General features: G+C 33.5%; 2 protein-coding genes across 3 annotated transcripts; both read right to left on the reverse strand.

The window, feature by feature from the left end:
- On the reverse strand, positions 1-18,374 carry LOC124440778. The gene is made up of 21 exons (XM_046991205.1): positions 18,120-18,374; positions 17,446-17,541; positions 17,254-17,316; positions 17,051-17,101; positions 16,905-16,976; positions 15,982-16,113; positions 13,833-13,901; positions 12,043-12,110; positions 9,913-10,022; positions 8,198-8,305; positions 7,597-7,649; positions 6,801-6,874; positions 5,898-5,982; positions 5,424-5,502; positions 5,236-5,306; positions 4,605-4,694; positions 4,407-4,532; positions 4,017-4,073; positions 3,830-3,917; positions 3,666-3,691; positions 1-3,360 (listed from the first exon to the last, which is right to left on the reverse strand). Exons 1-21 carry the CDS (start codon positions 18,225-18,227, stop codon positions 391-393), a joined length of 4,596 nt encoding a protein of 1,531 aa, XP_046847161.1. The 5' UTR covers positions 18,228-18,374; the 3' UTR covers positions 1-390.
- Positions 18,120-25,985, reverse strand: LOC124440779. 2 transcript variants are annotated; one of them, XM_046991206.1, is made up of 6 exons: positions 25,801-25,985; positions 22,123-22,275; positions 20,912-21,098; positions 20,685-20,763; positions 20,572-20,617; positions 18,120-18,736 (listed from the first exon to the last, which is right to left on the reverse strand). In XM_046991206.1, the coding sequence occupies exons 1-6, from the start codon at positions 25,822-25,824 to the stop codon at positions 18,398-18,400; spliced, it is 828 nt and encodes a 275-aa protein (XP_046847162.1). In that variant the 5' UTR covers positions 25,825-25,985; the 3' UTR covers positions 18,120-18,397. The 2 variants fall into 2 exon arrangements, with proteins under 2 accessions (XP_046847162.1, XP_046847163.1); XM_046991207.1 differs by lacking the exon at positions 25,801-25,985 and adding an exon at positions 23,638-23,981.
- Positions 25,986-26,360: the final 375 nt, after the last annotated feature.

Genomic DNA, 26,360 nt, shown 5'->3' on the forward strand with positions numbered 1-26,360 from the left:
TTGTTCTTTACAAAGAGAGTTTATTGAACGATACATGACTACATGGAAACTAAGAATATAGATATATATAAATTTTAAATATGTCATTATAAATATTTACAACCCATAGCATACTATGCATACAACGAAATATAACAAAATTTAAAAATTTACTAAAAATCAAACAAATTAAATTCACCACGATCAAAATATGTGCTTACTAGCTTATGCACCTGACATGTTGATTCAACACAACCCTAAAAATACTCGGATAAACAGAATTTTTGTAGTTTTTAACTATCCAATAAGAAAACACGATAATTGAAGCTATTTCAAAGTACATCTTGTATTTCGTGGTTTCCTCTTGATTTTCCTTGATTTACAGTAATCAACATGAAAATTTCAAACAACTCAACCGCTAACACCTACCCACTCCACAGTGGTAACATTTCTTGAAGTATCCTCTCGATTACGTTCGTTCAACAAACTTGCGTGGGAAACACGCGAGGGGAGACCCATTGTGTTCTCTCTTTCCTGTCCAAGCGAACGTCTTCGTAATCTAGTTTTCTTCTTAGCTGCCTTTTGTGCACTTATAGAGATTGTGTCGGACTTTTGCCTTTCCATCTTCAAAGAATGCTCTGAGTTCATTTCGTCCAAGAGTTCTTTTATATGTAACGCATTTTGCTCTAACAATGTCCTGTCTGTTGATAAGCGCTTCAACTCGTCAATCTCCGGTACTGTTAATCCGGTAGTTTTTCGACGAATACCAGGGCTACCGTATGCAGATGAAGAGAGCTTTTCAGGTATAGTAAGCGATGAATGTGCTACATTGTCAGATGCACTCGAAGAGGGTTTTCTCGTTTGAGCCTGCGTACCAGCAACAGCCTGCTTTTCTGAGCGGCGAACTAACCGTGATTTAGAACGATCTATTTTCTCTGGTTTGATTGCAAATCCAGCAAGTTCTATAGCATTAGTAGTTGTTACTTTTGCTCCAAGAATTGGAGCGGTAAAAGTTCGTCCAACCGGACGATGTCCAGGCAATGCACCATGATTCGTATCGCTCACGATTCGTCGACGTGGACTGACGCTTGTCTTAACATGTTCCTCTAAAACAGAGGAGTTTGATACGGCAGATTCTCTTTTCGAGGAATTCAATCCAGCTCGTTTGCCTGAATGAAAAATATCATGTGATTTTGGGTTTACAGGCCGAAGATTTAAGCTCTCTACTTGACGATGTTTGTTCTCATTTAAAGACGTTGGTTCGACTGTTGGGCCGTTGCTTAAATCTGACTTACGCTTAAATTCAGACTTGTTTTCGTGCACTCCCGATCCACCATCTTCCTTAATATGTATAGGCTTTTTATAGTTTATTTCAACATCTTTCCCGGATGTAGAATGATCTTTTTTGTACTCTCCAGGGGAAACATGTGTCACAATACTTTTTGAAGACGTTCTTGCAGTTGGGTTGTGATTACTTTCGCTTGAGTTAGACACGCGACGGTTTCTAGTTAAAGTGGGGGAATCTGGTTTATACTCTACCGAAGTCACGTTAGTAACTTTGCGATGGGTAGGTTCATTTGCCCCAACATTTTGTTCAGGAGTACGACTTTTCTTGGTGTGTGAGAGAACTCCATTATTAGATGGATGAGTTGTTTCAACAGTGACACCCTTGACAACATAATCTAAATCTCTAATTGGAAGAGACATGCTACGTGCGTATGGAGGTTTTGTACTGAATTGCTTTCTTTTTGATACATAATTGTTATTATCATCTTGAATAGATGAATCACTGCCACTATACAAATTCTTCATTGCTCTTTCTCGTGCAATCCACTCCGGCTCCTTCCATAGTTTTTTCATTTCTCCTGATTTTACATGTCCTGTTTCCCAAACCTTTCTTTTCACATCCCCCTCACTTATTGTAGAAGTTGACCTTCTATATGTATCAGTGGATAATATTGAAGCTGAAGAGCCAGAACTGAGAGATGATGATCTTACTTTACCAAATTGCTGTTGAGTAACACCAGATTCAAAGCGATATTTCATTGAACTGACAGCTCCCGACTGAATATTCGAGTTAGGATCCAGGGCTCTCATCTTTTCAACGGATGTTTTGATTTTGCGCGAGCTGGGTGAGCTTGAAGCTTGAGAAGCTTGCCCAACCTGTAGCAACTCAGTCTTACTTTTGCTATCCAGCTTCTGCATTAAGCCACGAAGTTTTTCATCAAACTCCTTGGAAGATGCCTCGATGGGATCATCTCCTTCATTTGACGATAACGTTGAATCACTTCCTTGACTTAAAGTTTTTTCACGAATTTTTATTTCTTCATCAGCGACATTGATGTCTTGACAGGATAAACTTCTCCGTCTTACAACAAAAGCTTCACGTTCTGTGAACGATGAACGAGCGACACTCGAAGATCTTCGTAATATTTTACTTAGATCTTCGGTCTTTGCTCGCACTCGTCCGCGTTCGCTGCCTCCTTCGGCAGTTATCGCCAAATCTCTCATCCACTCGTTTATCTGATGATGCTGACAATGACTAATCGTCAAATCGCCTTTCGCATATATTTTAAAGTTTCGACTTGAAGAACTTGACGTGGATCCATCGCGTCTTCTAACAGCGTCACTAGAAAATGTTTTAGCTGAAGGTACCTCACAAGCAGATGTTTGATTATTGACAAAATTTGTTTCAAATCTTTTTCTTGCCTCTTTCGGGGACAACAAAGGTTCAATGACAACAGAATTATCGTCTGAAGCATTACTTGGGCCTTGAGAAGGGCTTCCATTTTTTTTGTTTATCATATCTTTGCGAAGATTTTCAATCGGTTCTACTACATCGTCTGTTTGTTTCATCTTTTTCTCGTTAACCTTGTTTCGTAAAGTAAAACTCAAAAGTCGTCGCTTCGTTTCATCACTAAGTGAGTTGAAATCAGCGTTTTCCGAAGGTACTTCTTTGTTATTATAACTTAGCTGTAAGTTACTGGGGCCGCGAGTTTTATTTCGCGCCTCCCTATACGATGGAGGTGGGGGCCTAGCGTAAGAATACGCTTTAGCGGAATGGTAAGCCCGATTAGTAAACGTATTCTCTTCGTCTTCACCCTCAGATTTGTTATAGTCAACATCGTCGTTGGCTTCTGTCATGGCAATGTTTGAGCTGGAGTGATGTCTTTTTATAAACTTACGTCTTCCCAAAGTTGGAGAATTTGGTTGTGAAGTACCAATGTAACGCGGAGATACATCAACTGGTGAACATTTGCCATTTGTCATTACATGTTCCTGAGTCGTCTCAGTCTTTTTGGAAACGCCAGTAGTCTTAGAATTGTCCGAGCTTTGTTGTCGTAAAAATTTCTTGAATGTTGGTAATTTTAAGCTTCCACCCTAGAAGGAAAGCCAGAACATTTAAAGCAATAATCGTTTTGTTTATCATGGTGCATTTTATATTATTGCTCGCATCTCTCTATGTATGATTTGTGTAACATCATTACGATACTCCCGGTTCAAACAATTTACTTTAAGATTTGTGTGTTATTATTTTTTGTCTTTATTGTGAAGAGCTATTTTAAACTTTAACAAAACTTTATAAATGTTCTTTTTGAGGCAGAATGTGATCATCAAAAATAAAACGTCGAGTTGAATCTTCCACAAAAATGCGAAAATATAAGAAAAGTTGTTCAACATTTTACCTTATTACGCCATGTCAAATCGGATTCTAAAAGAAAAAAAACAAAATTTAAAGTTAAATATTTGCAGTCAAAACATAAATTCAACAAAAGCTACGTTGAAAGAAGTTCTACACTTTAACTATGCTGTGTTGTGTCGTATTGTAATGTAAATTTTGTCATCTTACCAGAATAATTTACTGCTGCCTGTTCAATTGAGTTCATTGCATTAGAGGATACAAGTACAGGTGACAATACCTCAGTTGGAGGACAGTTCTTAAATTCAAATTAAGAATTTTATTGATATAATCAAAAACCTAAAAAACATCAACAAATTATTTAATAAAATTTTGTAGTGGATTTCCTTCAACTTACTGGAGATGTTGAACCATTTTCAGCAGCGACAGGTTTTTCATCGAAGAACCAATCAAACTACGAGAAATTATACTTCAAACTCAAATTATCCATAGTTGTTGCAGAATGTAGTACTTTAATAAAATTTTAATTTGAGCATGATATGATGAAATGCAATATAATATACAATAAAATATATTATACAATAAAATATAATGTACAATGACTTTTGAAAGATAATGGAAAGGGAAAAAGGGGAAATGGAAAAGACATTCCTATATTTTTGCGATTATGTTGTATGTTATAATTTCCATGTAATACAAAGAGAATTGACTTTTTAATTATAGACTTGAAACTTAAAGAAACAGTGAAATGGGTTCACCGAATCTCCCCAATTCAATATTTACTTACATTGTTAATGAAACTTTCAACAATTCGAAACCTATCAGACATATCATTAACCATTGTTGTCATATTGTCTTCGCCAGTTCTAACAATTGTTGGTCCAAACACAATCGCAAGATTTCTGACTTCCATCTACAATAAGAAAGCCTGGTAAACTCATGTCATGTACCCAAAAAACAATAAATTTTCTACAAAACCACACACCTTGTTCACTTCTGAGTGTTCTGAAACTTTCTTCAAATGCCTCACGAGAAATTTCAATGTTTCGCCATAAGCTGGGGGCAGTTGCTGAGTCTAAACATAATTTAAGTGTACTGAATCACTGGCCAATATTTAAAAACAGGCAATCCTATATTTCCATAAAATGTAGTTGAAAGTAAACAATGAAAAGTGTAATTGTTGAAAAACTGCTTAAACGTTTTTTAACAAATCAAAACTCGAAATTAAAAATCTTCACACGTCACATGTTGTCACGAGGCAAATGCTCAACAGTGCATCACTAAAGATATTTCTTTCTAAGTGACGTCATTAAAATAGTACTCGCTTACATCATTTTCTATTATTCCAATCACGTGATGGTAAATAAAAAATTTTACATCATTTAAGAAAAATTACTTGATCCAGGTTAAATGAAATAGATTGATAAAAATCTTTTCTCATATTAGGCTTTGATTAAAAGAGAGTGAAATATTTTTGATTTTTGTTTAGAGAGTGTGAATTAAGCTGTACTGCATATAAAAATTATGTAGAGAAGAATTATGGAAATGAGTTTTTGTACACTGATAATCATCACTTGATGAAAAACACAACATAATATTCACAAACGTATACTTACCAATTTTTTCAATGACAACATTCTATCTTTGCCCTCAACTCGGTTGGCGTTGATAAATTTTTCATAAAGTTCTGAAAACCAATAATCCATCGTATTACATCAATTTTGTATTCTTGATTACAAATTCAGGATACAACGATGACATTACTGCATGAAAAGTATAAAACAATTTCTAGAAATAAACTTACGAGATGTCACAAGACCCTCTGGCAGTTTTCGAAGAAAATTTCTGAGAAGACTGGCCATGTTGTTCGCATCATTCCATTTCTGAGAACAAACGGTATTTTAGAAAGTTAGACCATCGGCGCATCAGAGTATTCGTATGTTTACAAAGTATGTAACACGCGCAGACGGGGTAATCATTCAACGATATGATAAACTAAAGGTGATATAGAAATAATCTAAAGACGGTAAGATGCAACAATATGCTAACATTGACCCTTTTATTTTCCTCTCTCCTTTTTTAACTGTTCTTGAAGCTAATATAAACTTTGTAAAACGAACCACCAAACAGTAAATGAGTGATAGCAAAGCAGAACTAAATTTGATTTAGAATATTTATAAACCCAAATAAAGGAGTATCAAAAAATAGTCAAATGAAGTCGCTTTAACATTTCCTATAGTTGCGGCCTATATAAAAGGGAATAATACATCATTATTACCGTTTCCTCAAAATGAATTTCTTCCGGGCTTTTAGAGTTTAATTCTTCTTCCAATGATGAAACCATGGCACTGTTCCCAGGAACTCTAAGGAAATTACAGAAAGAAAATATGTTAAGGAGAGAGAAAAAAAATCATAAACACGAAAAGGAAGTTGACAATTCATTCTCGCTTTGCATACATATTTTTGGTAAACTTTGTTTAAGTTTGCAGTAAACTATTGAAATTATAATTTTGAAAGCGACACAAATTGCGAAAAATGACGTAGATCAACACGATGGTGTATTCCATCAAGAAAGTAGACGATCATATGCCATATTAAATCACGTCCTAATAATCTAAGATTTTATGAATCAGGAAATAATAGCACTAAGCCTTGTCAATTGGATTATGACTTTTTGAGCGTGTGACTAAGTGCGTATATTTTTTTGTCTTTACAAAAACAAAACTTGGCTTATCTTAGAATTAACGTTTTACTTTATTGATTACATATATTTGTAAGAGATTTCTAAAAAATCAAAAACATTGCTTTATTCACTGAAGAGTAGCTATTATCCGGCCTTCGAGCAACTTGTCCTTGAAATACATCTTATAACTATGTCCCAAGTTATTTACATCCACAATCTAACAAGAAACTTTCAAAGAGAAACAGGCAAAGAGCGAAAGATGTTCTACATGTAATGTGTTAATTATTTTATAGAGCACCCAAAGATTTAATTATGACAGAGAAAAGTTCAGTAAATGAACGAATTGAAACGACAGAAGGAATAAACGAGGACTCAGCAAGACACAGAAACATGAACAATTAACATATCTGCAATTTTAAAATGGTTGTTCGCCACGCAGAAGGCAAAATTAAAGGACTCACAAAAACAGAAAGCGAAAAGAAAAGCATTTTCAGTTACCTGTAGATACCCACAGACTCAAGAGCCTTACTTTCAACAACATTACAGCAATGTTCTACAAGTAGTGGCAGGGCCTAAAATATGACAAATATGTATAAATACCAATCATGCAATAAATGTCAGTAGGATAATTTTAATATACATTGATCAATACTTATTATCAAAAAAAAATCAAAAGACATGTAAAAGACATTTACAATACGCACTAAAATCTTAAAATAGTTAAAAATAAACACTTCACTAACACATGACTATGAACTATAAAGGATCATTGCAAATTCAATCTTTTCACCGCTATTAATTCATTTCATGACAGCTTCAAGACTTTACAAACAAAGAGTTTGTAAAGTCTTTCAAAACGATGCATGTAGGAGGCAGGAAGCTGTGTGTGCGGCTATTGAAAACTTTGATGCATAAGTTTACATGATAGTGACACGTTGCATTCGCTAGCAAACACGATAATATGATATCGATAAAAATCATACATTTTTTGAAAAGCTTTAGTTTGTGAAGATGCTTGCTTCATTTAAACGAAAACACCAAAATTCACCCCAATCCCCTACCGTCCAATCGTGAGCACACTAGCTAACAGGACTATTCGGTTTCAAAAAAGTTCTTCAATTTTGCGGGTTAAAAAGACAATAAATAGCAGAAAAACATTATCATGAAAAAATTCCTTATAGTGGCTCGGATATGGCAATTTATTGCTGATTAAACACTTCTCTCAAAGAAATCCGTGATTTAAACAATCATCTGACAGTTTAATTAACTACAACAAAATCTAAAAACTTTTTACCGAATTCAATTTTGATTTAGGACATTCTTCCAGTGAAGTACAAGATAAGCAACCTGAAAAGAATAACATGAAAATTGAACTATACTATCTAACTTTATCAAACTCTTTATACATCGACAACCATGAGGAAATGCAAAAGACCTTGGTTAACATTTCATTCGCGGTAAACACATAAATCAATATAAAACTCAGTTTTCATGTTCACATCACGCGTTCCTGGGTGCAAAACCGTACAAAATTAAAAAAATATGTCTGCTTACAGCATTTTCACGGCTTAGGCATATCATTAAATCAATTTGGATAGAAATATGAACATTGGCTCATGTATATAAAGCATGCATGAATAAAGCATACATAAATGTCGTAAAAATTACAATATTTTACTTGAGTTTGAAAGACAATTTTGAATAGTTGTTCGGCTAAATAAATAATCAACATCTACATTTGCTTTCAATAAACATGGGTATGTTTCGAAGAAGTAACAATTGTATAAAATATTATTAAAGTACATTTCTAAGGACATAAAGCAAGCATTTTGATGACAACAAACCATTTAGTATAATTACAATGTTAACAAGAAAAACAAATCCTTCATAGCTACCTTGAGCTTGATATGGTGGAATAACATTACTTGTCGTATTTCCAATTCTCCTCACTTTATTAACAACCTTACTGTGCCATGTACCTTTGTTTCCATCACCTTCCATAGCTACACACATTAAAAAACACACATTGAGATGAATACGACACATTGAGCATTCAAATTCTCATTCAAAAACAAATTTCAAACATTTAGTTGTACCACTGGTAAGAAACAATTTCACCGATCCAAAAGACATTTTATATCATAAACAATATAATCCAAGTCAATGCCAACTATATCTTTCAAAAGCTTCTATATATTGCGTGGATCACATAATGGGTAACACATATTTCAATCGACATCGTATAACCTTGACTATTATATACTGCGTCGTGCAAATACCGTGTGTTTCAAATGTGAACGACTTGTCTAGTAACTCAAGATTCTAATTCAACACACAGCAATGCGAAAACAACATCAAACTAAAATTAGCCATGTTTGAAAGACGATCAAAAAAGTTGTCGAAACCAGATTTTTAACAAACAATAAATCTACGAAAGAAGAACGACAGTCATTCAAGCTGATCCAATCAACCCGATTTAATTGTTTATAAAAGAGCGTTTCAAAACACACGACGAGCTCACTTGGGGGCGCAGACAACAAGATACGTAAAAATATACAACTATAAGTATCTATGTTCAGGTGTGTTTGGTAGTTTTGGTAAACACATTAGCTCTTCCTCTTCAATGATGATTGAAGTAATTGAAGAGCAACTCAAAATTGTAGACAAGAAAACAGATTAAGAAAACATAACAAGAGCAAATGACGATGCATAATGATCAAATGAATGTTAATGAATCATAAACTATTTAATGGAAAAAAGAAAGAAATTGTACAAACTATATTCGTAAAAATTGTTGAATTTCTATTCTTTAGATGTTTTTACAAAACAAAACGCAATAGCATCATAACAGTAATTGCTATGACTATGACACATTAACGCTTGCATAATATTATAGTACGTTGTTAAAAACAAATTGATAGACACTTGCACTGCCTTTGTTTCGATACAAGAGCAAGCCGGTGCAATTATATTTCTACATATTATATTTGTCAGCTTTTAAATGATGCCAATACTAAATTTACATTCTAATGAAAGAGATTCAGGTCTGAAAAATAAACAGAGGAAAGAAAAAGCTAAATGCACAATGTGTTAGCTCACTAAAGACCGCAGCATTGAAATAATTAAGTCGAAATCCTTACATTCCAAGCGTGTTTTAAACAATTTTTGAAATGCTAATGTTGCTAAACCATAAAGTTTACCTGCAATGCGTTATGTATAAGCGACCTAAACTCGACAACATGAGTGAAAGTTATTCGTGGATTAACATTTATAGTAAGATAAGTTCATCAAAACCATTAATCATTTAGCTATATTGCTGACTAAACTTAATATTAGCTCGATGATTGTGCGTGCATGTACAGTAAGAAATCAAAACATACATTTATACTATATACAATTTTATTGCGTTGAAATGTGTTGGCTTCAAAAAGACATTGATGGATATTGATGGCATTTCTAAATTTTCTTATCGATGAAAGTATTTCGCGTTGTCAAACCTTTTTTTATACTTATTTTGTTGAGGTTTCACAATCAAATATTGGCTACATAAACCACAATCAAAACAGCTAAGGGCTTAGGTCAAGTATCACATATGTAAATGATTTCTCACCTTTTTTACTTTTAAGCGAAGCCCGGTTGCTTGAACCCCTTGTAAACGACAAGCTTTTCTTAATTCCGCCAGTTTTTGGCGCTGAAGAAGGCAAAGCTGTGTTTGTTTGGCTGAAATAAACAATATTTCAAAATCTAATCAACTTTGATTACGATGTAGTATACAAACCAAAATCGCAACAAACCATTGTTGACAATATAAACTATATAGTATAGTAAGAAATGAATAAGACAAATTATGGTGACTTCCACTGATAGACCTACTTTGTTTTACAAATAATCAATTTCGAATGTAGTTACAAAGTTTAACACTATGGTTACGGGTACTCCACTATTTTACAGATTACTTTGAACAAAAGACTTATAAATGAACAAACTCCTTAACAACGAGTCAAATAGGATTTGAAGAAATACGTAGGGTCTCAATAAATTAATAAATGTGCGGCCCGTGGTCTAAAGACATCACTTCTCGTGGGATAAACATCGAAGGTTCCTATCATAATGGAAAAGCAATGCAGTAGATACTAATTTGATAAAACAACCCTCTTCTGTAAAGATTACAAGTCGTAAAAGATTGAATGAAACAATATAGGCAATAATAATATAGGCAAAAATGAACAAATTTTGATAAATACTGCATGAAAACAAACATTATGAAAATATGATCATTATATGGAAATAAAACTCACAGTAAAACAATAATGAAAAAAAGAGAAGAATAATTGAATTGCTGTCTAGACTTTGACTATTTTTACGAGTTTTATCAGATGAAATTATCATAATCAGTTTTACAATAATCAATGCTACCTTCATAAATCAGATCATAGGACTGATAACAGCTTATTGCATTTAATGCGTCATCATCCTCTGGATTTTATCAGTGGATAAGCAAACAGACATTAGATACTCAAAAGAATTTTTTTTCGCACGGAAGAAGAAACTCCGGAAACATTGATTAATTTTACTTTTCCTCTCTATAAATACTTGTTAGAATCTGCTTATCACATTCTTTTCTTCGCACTCAATTGTCGCAGACACTTTTCGAGTGATGCAAAATAAAAACAAAAACATAGAAACGAGGCGAAAAATTGACGCAAGCACATAAGGTTCCATGACAAGTAAATTGATCAAGAATAGAAAGAGGAAAATATATATTTAGAATCATACTTATTCATTATCTTCAGCAATCAATGCTGTTTAATTAAAATAATGGTGTAATATTTGCAACATTTGGTAAAATGATCACGTCAAATAAAATCATCAATGAATAGAATGAACAGAAGAGTTGGTTAGATTCTATTAATTCTGAATCAGCGGTTATAACATTCAAGTCGGTTGTGTGTTAACAGAATATTTCATGCATGAACAAGGCATCGTGCCATTATCTCATCAAGATTATCACTAGGTAACAGTAACATTGAAAAAATGGCGACAAAATGCAAAAGTTATGCAAGCATCGGAACATTGTATCATTTTTTTAATGAAGTAATTACAATCACCCAGTGAAAAATTGCAAACTATATAATGCTAAAATGACGTTACAATCAGAAAATAAGCAACGAGTTCTTTCTTTAACATCGCGCAAACAGCAATATCGGCTTGCACAGGTTTTCTCATCAAACTTGTAAAATACGGTAAAATCTGGTGAAATCACAACTCTTTGACAACACAAAAAATTGACCAATACCCCTGCTGATAAAATGTTTTAATCAGGACTTAGTGGTTAAACTCCTTAGGAACAGTTTGGTTTTGTTAGTCCAAATCCAAAAAAACAAATCCTGCTGAAACACCTGATTATTGTGTAAAATGAGTTAAATAATTGAAAACAAATAATGTTAAACCTAATACAAAACAGCCCTTCACAAACTTCAAATAACTCAGAACTCGCTGGTCCCGCAATACAGTTGAAACTTTAATATTTCATAAGTTGTGTGATTTATATGCACTATTATCATAAAAACTAATGCCTTAAAAGTTGAAGACCTTTATTACAATACTATGTGGATGTAGTCGCGTCATCGAACAGGATATCGAGTTTCTGTAATAACTGCACTGCATCAAGCAGGGCATATGTCAAGAACCTTATTATCATTAACCGTCACCACACACAAACACCATTTCCAACATTTACCTCGAGATTTCAACATCCATGTTCTTCTTTCGCCTGACAATAAGATCTGCGTTAGTTTTACCACAAGTCTAAAAAATTACAAAAGTTGTTGTAGCAAATGATATTTAACTTTGGTAAGAAGCTGACGATATAAGTAATGATCTCCCGCATTTGTGCGACGTCAATGACTCAAAAAATATGAATTTTACAACAACGAAAAATTGACGAAGCTTTGACTTATACTTGACCTATATTTGACTATAAATAAAATGGTTCTGCAACAAAAACCATTTCATATCATGAAAATAATTACGTCGATAATATGAATCTTTTCGTAGCAAAATACTCGTATCTAAAAACGGTGATCACTTAAACAACTCATCAGACGGAAAATCACAGAGAAAATACCTTTCTAGCTATTTTGTTGAAGTACTTCGCGTAATAGGCAAGTTGGTAATAATATATATTACAATACACTGACAAACAAACATCACAAACAAAATAATACTCTAGTTTGAGTGTTTATAAAATCGAAACAGAAAATATTTATACGAGTGTATGTTGATTACCTGAAAAACATATGGTAACTGTGTACAAACATCAAAAAATCTACATAGCAGTAACCAGAAACTATAAAGCGGTACTCTAGCGGATAGACATAGTCCATAGTATCAGGTAGCAAAATCCGAAAATACTTTGTCACAATAAACCGCATCACGATCATTTACGTCATTAACACAGTATGTTGTTAACAAGCTGGCAACAAGAGTAATTGAGCAAACATTTGTTCACCAAAAGGAATCGACAAATGACTAAAACAGTGCGAGAATGACTTTATTTTATTAAGTTGATATCAGCAGTCAGTTTTGCACAAACATAATGGTTAAGCGAAATCTTGTAAACACACAAAAAACAACTGTTGCCGCAACAAAAAACCCAATCGAAGCTGTAATATCTTAAAAAGCAGAAAATAGGAATGCTTAAACAAAAGAAATAAATGATAAATTATGACGCTTTCTGAGAGCCCTGTGACAAATTTGACACCTTTAAGCTTTGATAAAGCAGCCTGTTACAGCAATTCTAAGAATCGATAAGCAATCTATGTGAAGGTGTTCGTTGATTGACGTTTGTGGTGTGGGAAAAAGCATATTAGAAAAAAGTTGTTCGTAGAGTTTCAAACAAAAATAGAATGTTCAATTTAACAATTTATTATGAAACTAGACGATAATAACTAGAAAATTACAAACAAACGATTTTTTGAATAAATAATATGAGATCGTTGGCAAACTATGCAGCTACCTTCCAGTTTTTAAACCCTTCTATATGACCATGTAATTACAGAGGTTTGAAACAACTTATAGATCACATGAAGAAATTGAATTATCTTGCATGAAGTATCCACAGTAACCGCCCACACCATTTAATATATTTCAGCTCAAAATAAAGAACGTTTTTTCCTGCGCTAAGAACTTTGGCACGATACAAAAGCCCCTAATGTTTAAGTTCTAAAAATTATGACTAACGAAAGAATACAAAATATTCTTGCGAAAAGGTAAGAGTGGAAGTAAACAAATAGTTTTAAAGATAGTCGATTGAAGAATGTATAACCGTTTAATTTTATTCGATGAAATATTTAGACATAGATTTTGCTAAAGCAGAAAAAACGATACAAACAAAATACTTAACATCACAATAAAAACGAAACAGGCAGTACACAATTAATTTGCCCGACTTTCCAGAATGAAATGGAAATGCTAATTAAATAAAAACAATTTTATATAACACACAAATAATTCTTTATGCCAACTTACATCTTCATCGGGATTATTGTTTCTTTGAATGAACCTAATCCATGACATCATATCATCTCTATCTCTTGCCTACAAACAAGAATAGCGATTAAATATCTTGAAACTGTCACCAAAAACTTGTAACTTTAAAGTAAAGAAAACGAAAATTACTCAAGCACGACTTGCTTTTCATATGTGGCAATGTTTACAACACGTCACATTTCATTATTGAATCACAATCATAAATACAAACTTTTATCACTTATTTGAAGACCAGTGCTTTTTCACTTCTCGCTCTGCACATAATTACAATGAACCGTTCTCAGAAATCAAAACGTTTTATGAACAATATAGAATACAGGATAAACTAATAAAAGCAGGCAATGCGCATGTATTTCCTATATTCCAATTTCACCATTTACTTGATTGCACAAAATCAAATATTGATTTGACCAACGTGATCTTGTACGCAAATCTTTGTCAATAAGTATAAACAAATGAAAAAAAGAAACAATATACTCACAATCATATATATAGTAAAAATTCCGAAGTAATATGTCGTTGACCTCGTTAAAAACGATAAACCTTTAGTAGAAAGTTACATTCTTAAAAGTGTATTACCAGGACTTGTACCGCCATACAAACGTAATGTTTTCATAAAGCTTAGACAACCATTGTGAATGTTCGAGGAGCTCAGATAAATAAATCATTAGCTAGTTCAAATTCCTGACATATCAATATAAAATATTAGCGTGTTTATGCCCACGCACAGAAGCAATGGGCCATTTCATACACAGCAAATGAATGGATGAATACATTATAGTCTATACATTTGGACCTATCCAGGAAGTGGTGCGCTTATAAGTTTATTTTTATCTACAATAACATACAAATATAAGCATAGATTAAGAAAATACATGAATTGCAATCCAGCTGAGTACTAAATCACGAGCAAGTTACCCTAAGAATATTATGTTGGAGACTAATTAGTTCGTATTTTATCAGATGGAAGCTTTAGAAATTTTTATTACATTTCATCGCGTGTTATTGCCAAGTTATAATAAATAATTGGTAATTAATTCAAGTCAAAGAGCACTGTTATCGAAAATGCTTCAGGATGTTTAGGCGACTAGAATTGAGTGATAGGTATACTTTTTCAGTTTCACAAACATCAGGGATTGTAAAAATTTGTGCCCCCTTGTATTTTGACGTTTATCACGTAATCATTGTACTTATATGTATAACCTTGCGACATATATCAATACATCATTAAGAAATACAGATAACAAAGGCGTCTTTCCTGGACGTTTTCTCAGCCATTGCATGCATACCATTGCTAGAGAGGCCGCAGAGTAAGCTAGTTGACGTGTAGCCTGAAAACGAGTCTTAACAAAGTACAATGCAAATATTTTAACAAGCAAAAACCTCAGCAAAACCTAAATACATAGCATTGAACAATGCTATCTTATCTATGACATAATTTGAAGAATTTTTTCAGCGGTGTAAATTGTTGAAAATGTCACAAAAATACTTTGAATTTCTCAATGCATATTTTTTATTATTCGCAATTTTATTGGTCAATAACTTTGATAAACAAATTGACGGTTGTGCCACAAATTATATACTAACAGGGATAGATCCATGAAGGTTTTGTAGGGGGGAGGGTGGGGTGCTCTAGTTAGAATAAGATTTAGGTGGAAATTGTAGCCGTGGCATTTTTTTATCGATTAAGAAATTTTTGGATGTGTGCTCCTTTACACACTTGCTTAATTATGTAATGTATTATAAATTTTCACATAAATTAGTACTCTTATAGCCCAGGCTAGGAGGTTGTGCATACCTCAGCACTCCACCCTTAAATCCATTACTGCATTTAAAAATTTCCTTACCACTTTCACGTTGTATTTAAGTCGAAAAATTTTCGATTATTAAAAACATCGATGTTACAAAAGCGCTTGTGTTTTGTGTACGTTTAGCATTGTGGGCGCATGTAGTGTTTTGTGCACGTTTGGCATTGTGGGCGCATGTAGTATTGTGGGCGCATGTAGTATGGTGAGTACATGTAGTATGGTGAGTACATGTAGTATTGTGGGCGCATGTAGTACGGTTTCTACATGGTATTAAATTTCAAACTGCAGGTTTACTTAGAAACAGTAAAAAAGATACGAACCTGAAACAAATATTGCAAGCCGTTGTACGTCATTAGCTTGAATACATTTTCCCTTTTGCGATAATCATAAGCAATATCAACAATGCAAGATTTAATGCTGATTGGTTTCTCATCAGGTCCACTTGATACCATCTGTTGAAATGAAATATTGCAAATTATTCCACTGTACAATTAACTGACAAAAATTGTTTTAATTTGCCGCTTTGGACAAAACAATTCAAAATAACAGGAATCGGATAATCTGGTAAAAATTTGTAATAAAAATATATTTGCTGTAAAATTCATTTTATAAAGCGCTGTTGGCAAATAAATGTCGCAATAGCACACCTTGCAACCCATCCTGAAAATAAGCTCTTGCTCCCCTTCTCTCCAAGGAAAAGCCTACCTAAGACTCCTGCCCCTACCCAAGGAAAAGCCTACCTAAGACTCCTCCCCTCCACAAGAAAAAGCCTACCTAAGACTCCCCCTCCACAAGGAAAAGCCTACCTAAGACTCCTTCCCCTCCACAAGGAAAAGCCTACCTAAGACTCCTGCCCACTACCCAAGGAAAAGCTTACCAAATTGCCTACCTAATTGAAACTAGCCCAATTGAAAAGTAAATCAAATTGCATACGTAACAATTACATATATAGTAATTTAAGTTCCAATTAAAACAATTTCCATACATCCATTTTTCCATTTTTTCTTCCTTCCATTCTTCCATACATAATCTGTTAATTAAGCAACCCCTTCCATACATAATCTGTACCACTTCCATACATAAGCAACCCCTTCCATACATAATACATAAGCAACCCCTTCCATACATAAGCCTTCCCTTGTACAAGCCAAACAAAAGTCGCAAAAAGCTTTGGTCTGAGGTTCACAAATAAAGTAATTATTCTCAAATTTGATGTACAAGTGCTGCAAATGAAGCAAGTTACCTCACGTGGCTTCTCCTTGCATATGTACAAAATGTGACCTTTGAGAATAACAAACACACGTTTCCAAGATCGCTAGAAATGATAATCAAATGTACGTGAGAACTTTAAGAGAAAATTAGTAAAATGTTACAAAAAATTATCACTACCCGTCCATGTGTAGCAGTGTATTTACGTTTGAGGTAACCCTCTTTATCAATCTAAAGAAATAATAACAACGAAGAATTTCGGTGAATTCACCGTTTACGTGGCTTATAAAATTGTTCCACCTTTATTAGTACAAAAATCCAACAACTCGTGAAATTGAAACCAATCTTTTGTAAAGATGCTTGAGAACTTATGTTTATGATACCTCAACTAAATCTTCAGAACATTTTCTTTTTAGGCTTAGCCGTTTTACATCCTCATTAAAATCCTAAAAAAATTCTAATGCTTACATTTATAAATCGCAAAATAACATATATTAACATAAATAACAAAATAACATATATTAACATAAAAATGTCTTCGTTGAATTGTTCGGAATCGTTACATAACATTTTACCTCTAAGCATTCGTCATCGTATTCATCGTCATCTTCTAAACTATCTTCTCGTTTGATTTTAAATGACGATGTTTCGTTGTTTTTTTTCTTTTCAGTCTAAAGATAAATTAGCAGGTCTTTAAGTAATCATATACGAAATGCTTAGAAGCTAACTGGCTGGAGTTTTTGGAAATGTTTCTTTATTTTCTAGCAAAAAGAGGTTTCAAATGGAAAACTTGGTATATTAACAGCGATGAATAATATGACAAGATAACAAGCCTTATAACTATGGGCCTATTGCTTTTTTACACAAAATATAAATCAATCATTACCACCAGAAAATTTCTCGAAGCAAATGGATTTTATATTCGTTGGAAGGCAATCTGCACCCACCCCCAACACAACCTCGCTTATGAAAAAACCACTTTTAACTGTCTTCTCTTTGAGTATTTGTAATTAAAGCAGTTTTATCTTCATGGTTAAAAGTTTTGATAAGAAAGAATTTCATTAGCAATAATAGGAATAAAGACCATTTTATACTGCTAACCAATATATGGTACATTTTTAACCATTTAACTATGACCATGATTTTAACTTCAACATCAAATATGTACTCGTAATCCATTCAAAATCCTTTAAATGAACTTCAAGGTACGCGAGTACAAAAATTCCAAGTTGATAAAAATAAATCTTACATCAAAAACGTTGTTCTTGTCTTGGAAACTAGTTAAACCATTGTCCTCTTCATTTACTTTCGACTGTAACTGCAGTGTATTGGAGGAAACTATTCCTTCAGTTGCCATTAAATAAGACACCCTTCTGTTAGCTGGACTTGCTGATCGCGATCTAATTCGGCACGTTTGAGGCACTTTAAGCTGCCAAACGTTTCTATTGTCCTGAGCGACTAGTATATTGTTGTTCCTTGAAGTAGTCAATTTTCCCACACTTCCGTCATTCTGTATAATCGGGTTAGTTAATTCTGACTTTTCCAAATCATCTTATTCCCTTTACTGATATCGTCGACATTTTGAAGGTTCCAGTTACATTCATTTGAATTATCTTTAGACATGCAGACAGGCTTACTCTCCATTAAAGGCTCGTCATCACAGTAAGATGTTGGACGTAGAAACTGATGCAGGCGAGATCTATTTTTCGAACTTTCAGATTTTTTTGCGCGTGTGATAAAAAAATAACGATCAGAACCAGTGGTAGTCAAATGATTGTCATTTTCTAAAGACTCCTGGTCACTGCTATCATCGCGACTATCTTGATGTAGATATAAATCATAACCATTGCCCACATATTTCTTGTACTAATTGCAAAAAAAAAAATTATGATGATGATATATCGCCAAAAACTAAATGAAACCAAGTGTTTCGTTTTCCCTGAGACTGTCGTGTATAGTTGGAGTATATAATTAAATGTTTTGAGAGGTACAGGGGGGGGGGAAGAAATGAGAAGCCAGGGGTGTTTTCATCAGCTAAACATAAAAAACAACGAGCTACTAAGAAACAAGACAAAACTAATCACATTGCCGAACATCACCGAATCACAAAGCACAACATTGACTGGGACTCGGCAAAATGCATTACTTACAGTACTGACGACTATAGACAACGGCTTACATTAGATAGTTGGTATACCAACTTGGAACAAACCCCCCTGAACAGATCACAGCAATTACCGGCACCTTAAAAACGACTTATTCACAATACAAACAAACGATCAACTAAAAACATTACACTTCACACTAATTCACAATGACAATACACAATTGACACTCACACATTACAACTCAAAACATTACACCTAAATCACACATCACAACTAAAAATAAAATATTTCACTTCACACTAATTCACAATGACAATACACATTTCCTGTACACACAATACAATGACGTAAGAACCAGATAACAAATACGGCTAACCTGACGTTTACTCCTCATTTGACTCTGAGGATGACTACCGCTAAGGTTGTCTAAACGTCAGTCAACACCGACAAAAACAGTCCTTCTCAGGACTACACCAACCTGGACGATCTACATTTACAAACATGTAACGATACTCCTGGGTTTAAACCATTTACTTTAAAACAATCATAAACTCGATTTCAGCAAGTATAGTAACACGGCAAGTATAGTATCACAGCAAGTATAGTATCAAGGCAAGTATAGTATCAAGGCAAGTATAGTATCAAGGCAAGTATAGTATCACGGCAAGTATAGTATCACGACAAGTATAGTATCACGGCATGTATAGTATCAAGGCAAGTATAGTATCAAGGCAAGTATAGTATCACGGCAAGTATAGTATCAAGGCAAGTATAGTATCACGGCAAGTACAAGTATAGTATCACGGCAAGTATAGTATCACGGCAAGTATAGTATCACGGCATTTATAGTATCACGGCAAGTATAGTATCACGGCATTTATAGTATCACGGCAAGTATAGTATCACGGCATTTATAGTATCAAGGCAAGTATAGTATCACGGCAAGTATAGTATCACGGCAAGTATAGTATCACGGCAAGTATAGTATCACGGCAAGTATATCAAGGCAAGTATACGGCAAGTATAGTATCACGGCAAGTGTAGTATCAAGGCAAGTATAGTATCACGGCAAGTATAGTATCACGACAAGTATAGTATCACGGCATTTATAGTATCACGGCATTTATAGTATCACGGCAAGTATAGTATCACGGCAAGTATAGTATCACGGCAAGTATAGTATCACGGCAAGTATAGTATCAAGGCAAGTATAGTATCACGGCAAGTATAGTATCACGGCAAGTATAGTATCACGGCAAGTATAGTATCACGGCAAGTATAGTATCACGGCATTTATAGTATCACGGCATTTATAGTATCACGGCAAGTATAGTATCAAGGCAAGTATAGTATCACGGCAAGTATAGTATCACGGCATTTATAGTATCACGGCAAGTATAGTATCACGGCAAGTATAGTATCACGGCATTTATAGTATCAAGGCAAGTATAGTATCAAGGCAAGTATAGTATCACGGCAAGTATAGTATCACGGCATAGAGATATTTTTCAACGATACACCTGTCCCCTTCTCCCATTTCAATTCACTTCCGACACCCTTCATGTATTGAAATGTATTTATTTTCTATTTCACCTTTCTTTTCGATGGATCTACTACGACGTTCACATCAACAGCATTGCTACAAAACACAAAAATTTCCATTGGTATTTCATAATATAATGTAGAAACGACAATCGAGAGATCACCTTCGTTTTAATAATTCATCAATGTCAGTGACTCTCCTTCCGTGCACAGTTGAATTGTTAACACTAATCACTTCATCTCCTATAAAACAGTAGAAATTATGAAAAAATGGACGTAGAAATTAATTAATCTTGAAGATAGATGAAGATGTCGTCGTCATAGAAAATGGCTCTTGTTACAACGTGTGACTTTCAGTGTACCATGTGAATAATGTTTCAAATATCGATACCTTTCATAAAACCAGCCTGATCGGCAGAACCACCTGGAGCTATCCATTTAAGAAACGCTTTGTCAATAACAAGATCCTCTTTATTTGACGAACTTGAAGTACCGCTGCTGCCAACGCTCAAGTCGCCATCACTTCCACTAAAATCTTCATCGTCGTCGTCATCAAAACTTTCATACTTTTGTTTTCCCTGTTATTCAAGGGTTTTAAAATATTTAAAGATCTTGGGCGGTTGAACAAAAGATGGATTATACTCCAGAAAATATTACATATACATTAGAACTGATTTAAACATATTAAATTGTAATCACGTTTATATTACATCTAAATTAATGCATAAAAGCAAGTTTTATGCATTAATTTAAATATAATATAAAATTTTGGCATTGGAAGCTGTCTACAAATTAACTGCTGGATCTATTTACGACGTAATTATTATTGAATATGCGCAGTTCCGGTAAATCTTTTCCCATCGTCGACAGAATTTAATCTAAGAATGGGAAAAAGTTCTTTGAACCGGCAATCAATTGACATATTGAAACCAATGACGTCATTGTAAAAAATTCTTAAAAACTAAAATGAATTTCAAGAACAAAATATTAAACTTACGACTTCATCTAGATCCAAACTCATTGGGCAGAGAGGAAGAAATTATAAGTGCTATTGATGGAAAAGTTAGGACACAAGTAATGACGACGTGTTTCGGTGTTTGAAAATTAGTTTTTGAAAGTTTTTAAACTGGTTTATAGTTGCTTAATATCTTACAAAAATGTTAAGGTATTTGACTTGTTTCAGACAAACCATAGTCCCAAGATCCTAAATTTTGAAGCAAATTTTCTCACCCGCTGTTGTATTGTCCAAATCTTGATTAAATATGTCGCAAGGTAAGCCATGTATTAATGACAATTTTGCTAATATCTAAAACTTTCATCGCAATCATACTGCAATTTTCCTCGAAATCCCAGCTGTTAAATTGCATAATTGCCTTTGACATGCATTAAGCAATTTTAAATACATCAAGGGTAGATATATTTTTGTGCTATCAATTTTAATTATCGTATCAGTTTAAAACATTGTCACATCAGTATACACGCATACAACAAACATTCTCATCAGTATACACGCATACAACAAACATTCTCATCAGTATACACGTACACAACAATTCATTTTTATTCTTAACAAATACGCAAGCATCTTTTGTTGACACATACCTTGTCCATGGTAGCTTTCAACAAATACTTGAAATTAATTCCGAACCCATACTGTTTTCTATACAATCTCACACATCGAACAGTTGAAATCACTGTTTCATTTTGAGAACTCCAGACGGGAGGATTAACTATCACGTGTCCAGACCGATTTTTCTATAAAAAATGACAATGAAGATTTGAAAAGAGTCCACTTGAACAACCCTCTAAAAAAAACATGACAATGGACTTAGAGATGTTAGGTAAATTTCTACAACGTTCTTGAAGCGTTTTTGTCTCAAATCTCAAATGAACAAATCCTACATTTTCATGCCTTACTAGCGTAAGTACGATGATATAATCAGGGAACTAAAATGTTTTTTTCGGGAAAAATTTGTCTTTGCCAGAGGGAAAATCAATGACATTGGCAATAGAAGCTTTAGCAATTAGAGAATTGCTTGCTTGAGTATAATCACAAGGAAAAACATAGCTTCAAAATGAACCCTGCAGGTCTGTAGCAAAGTTCTTATGATGCAAAGCAATTGTGTAACTATAACATAGAGTTTCAATCGCACATCCAATAATTTATTGTTTATCAAACATAACAGGCGTAGCGCATGAGTCATATAACAAATTTGTTTGTCTCGTATGCAGGTGTTTTATCTGGCTTGAATTTGATCGAGCAAGAATACATTTATATACACCCGTGAAATGTCCCCTTGATTGGCAGCAAATGATCACCCATGAATAGAGCACGTGTGACTAGGACATCATTTCAACGATTTCGAGGCATGGGAGAAAAATTTCAAAACATCTTTGTTAATGACTAATGTTCATTGGACAAATGGAAAATGCTATTTTAAGTTGATAAATGTTTCAAGTAGCAATCATGCTCTAAGACAATTAGCAAATTTCAAACTGATAGGTTAATTGACTGCTAAGGGAAATCAAAGAAGCCATATGAGTCATATTCATAAGAAAGTCACGGCTTTATCCTTTTGATTATTTTAGAATTATATCCTCTTAATGCAAATATTTTGACAATGGCAATAGCAAAACGCACATTTCAAGGATTGTCCTGTTCAAGGTAATGTACTCATGGCAACTATACTATACACTAAAAGGAAACTCTACGTCCACCTTTAATTATGTCAAATACAATTCAAGTTTGAAAGAGCTGGCTAGAGCAGACTTGCTAAAAAAGCTTTAAGATGGAAAACTTTTATATCTGTTTTATTTGTCAGCGCTACAATATGAAAAATAATGATGGAAATTTTTGTCATTCCAAAAATATTTTCACTGTATATTTTTCGATTCAGAGGAATAAACAATGATAAATTACTCTTAAAAAAAGCCAAAGTTTTCCAGATAAAGGTATAGGAATAAAAAAGTGAAATCATAAAACCAATAAATAGTTTGAAATAAGAATAAAAACAGATCGATAGCTCGTAAAAGAAAACAGGCCCAATTTTCGGATGATTTATGAATGATACAAGGGCATAAATTAATCCCTACGTACTATCGAATCATTTTACTAACCTTTCCATAGCCGATTATTGTGAATCGTAGGCAAGAACGTCCGATACAAAAACTACGAAAATTTAGGTTTTGTTAAAGTACAACATTAATTTGTAGCTCGTTAACAACCGCAGGGCGAAAGCGCGGAGCGAACCAAACACTGTCTGACTTGAATTGTCATTTGACACCACGACAAGCTAAACTACTCAAATTATCACTCTGGAATACGATTTCATTCACTTTCATAAAATGGTTGTTTTTAGTTACAAACTGCGACTTATGTTCTTTTTCATCGTTTCTTTGCATTCAGTCCATGTTTTCCTGAGGACACAGATTTTACCATTTGTGTTCACTTGTGTCACAATGTAGACGTTTTCTCAGTTTAAAAAAAAACATATCCATCGACAATAATCCATATGGCATAACCATAGCTTAACAGCAAAAAATTCTTTTTAAAAACAATTACATGACAAATATTGACTAGTAACACCATGTGGTCACGGACATCATAAAATTGTTGTTTAACAGGCTCAAGTCACGCTTTGCCTTGATCAATTTTCTATTCTGCAAGTCTAACTCTAGAAGACTCCACTGTTTATCCATATTGGGTGATGATTTGACTTGAAGGACCAATAAAAACAATACCATATTTTTATTTCAATTGATATGAAATTGGAATTACAACAAACTTTGGCAATGACATAAAAGGTTTGAATTAATCAATGTGTATTTTAATTGCAAAGGAATTTTCACCATCAATAAATTGCAAATTTGCAATGGTACAAAAAGTTCACCACCATATAAAATCATCTAATGACAGCATACCATAAATCTATACATGTGAAATCAAAAATTTATGATTTTCATTCCAGATTTAGTTCAGATTCAATCACAATTTCCGATCAGAATTTTAATATCTTTTGTAAGCTTAGCCTGTAGAATAAAATCGAGACCAAGCAAAAAACCAACTTACATAACCATTCACCCAATATACACAGGTTATTTAACAAAGCAGGCTTAAATTTTTATTCTGTGGAGTGCAAATTTTTCGGTGTAACTATCATTGTTTTTTAGAAAATTAATTTCATTGATTGTTTTATCAGCAAGTGAACACAAAAAGTTTTCGACACAAGGAGTAAAAAGTTCGTCAGACAGTAAAATGAAATATTTAAACTTCTCTGCACTAGTACAAATTCACTGCAAAATCCATAATTTAAGTTGCTCACAATGAATTTAAAACACGTTTACAAACTAAACATATGATTGGCTTATCTTCATCTTCGTTTACAAAACCTTTTGCTTAACTTTTTATGAAAGTTTGGGCTTGATAATGAATTTGCAAAGTTCGCAAAGTTTAAAGTTCATCCATACATGGAAAATAAATGCCAAATAAACATGTAAACAAGTAATAATACTGATCTTAGATAAGTTGGGTTTTCAGTCTAGGGTAAAACATGTGAAAATTATTTTTCCAACACAATGTAGAAAAATTTGGATGTGGTTATACCTGTTATTATATAATTATACTGTTGTTATCAATTGTAGTTATTGATAGAAATCTTTGGTAAAATATATGCAGCAAAGGTTCTAATGACGTAGATTGATTGAGCCGATTAAATATTCTTGTGTGTGTAAAATTTATAAAAATCAGTACTATTTGTCAAGATTATACTTCAGCATTATTGCAGTAGTAATATGAACATATCATAATCCAAAACATGGGAATTAGAATGGATCTTGAGGACAAGGCTCAAAATAGTCAAAACAGAGAAAAACATATTAATGCCTTTTTTGATTAATTATAAATATATTGTATTATGGTTCTTTTTCCATACAACTCATTCTTCGACTTCCTTGGTAATAAATACAAACTTGCCAATTTTGTTTCAACAATGTGTCATGCAAAACCCACATGCAAATTCCTTTGCAGAAATATTATGCATTACATGAGTCGTATGCCATAATAGCAAAGGTCCAAAATGATTGAATAACAAGCTCAAGTTTAAATTACATGTTTGAGCCCAAAATGTTAGCAATTATTGTTAAAATTACGTCTACATTAAACAAACAGTTTGAACAAATAGTTAAAACACGCGTCAACGAATAATGACAGGTACATTGAACTGGATAAACTCAGTAATCTATTTAAAGCTTAGGTGGCGAGTTAATTTAGATTGAACTTACCTTAAATCGAATTTTGCCCATCATTGCCCGACTTTTTATTTTGGTAAGTTAAGATTACCACTTTCACAGGCCTTTGCTGCTATATCACACGACAAAACCTTGTGTGAGTTTAATGAAACAGGATGATTCCAACAATTTCCAATTTGTACTATATTTATAGTAATACTATCCACTTTGCATCACTCTTCAAATCCCAAGTCACATTTTGTATACGACAACGCTCGATACTCTTCATGAAACCAACTCTAACCAAGGCCAGTAATAATTACAATTATATCAAATAATTTTAACTTTAACAGCATTTGACATAGGATTGTGGAAACCGTGGAAATGAACTTCAAATTGTAGCATCGTGTAATAAAATCAGAAGTTTCCTTAACTTTTCTTTGAGAATTGAGGCCCAGCATTGACTATTGTCAAGATATTAAAAATTTTGTGCCGAATGACATTGACAATTCTTTAAAACTAGCCAGTATCAATTAAAATACAGTCATTCTACACAAATTGTCCACGACCATGCCTAAACTGTGATAAATAAACTGTTTACGCCATCCTTGCCA

The sequence above is a fragment of the Xenia sp. Carnegie-2017 genome, unplaced genomic scaffold (genome assembly GCF_021976095.1).
Source record: "Xenia sp. Carnegie-2017 unplaced genomic scaffold, XeniaSp_v1 HiC_scaffold_2, whole genome shotgun sequence".
NCBI classification, from domain to species: domain Eukaryota; kingdom Metazoa; phylum Cnidaria; class Anthozoa; order Malacalcyonacea; family Xeniidae; genus Xenia; species Xenia sp. Carnegie-2017.

Coding starts and splice junctions, on each gene's coding strand:
- LOC124440778 (XM_046991205.1), bottom strand. CDS start 18,227: ATGGCAACTGAAGGAATAGTTTCCTCCAATACACTGCAGTTACAGTCG. Junction 10,023..12,042: donor ATGGATGTTGAAATCTCGAG/GTAAATGTTGGA, acceptor TGTTTATTTCAG/CCAAACAAACACAGCTTTGC. Junction 6,875..7,596: donor CTAAATCAAAATTGAATTCG/GTAAAAAGTTTT, acceptor GTCATATTTTAG/GCCCTGCCACTACTTGTAGA.
- LOC124440779 (XM_046991206.1), bottom strand. CDS start 25,824: ATGATGGGCAAAATTCGATTTAAG. Junction 21,099..22,122: donor TGAAAGCTACCATGGACAAG/GTATGTGTCAAC, acceptor CTTGAATAACAG/GGAAAACAAAAGTATGAAAG. Junction 18,737..20,571: donor TAGATCCATCGAAAAGAAAG/GTGAAATAGAAA, acceptor TTTTGCAATTAG/TACAAGAAATATGTGGGCAA.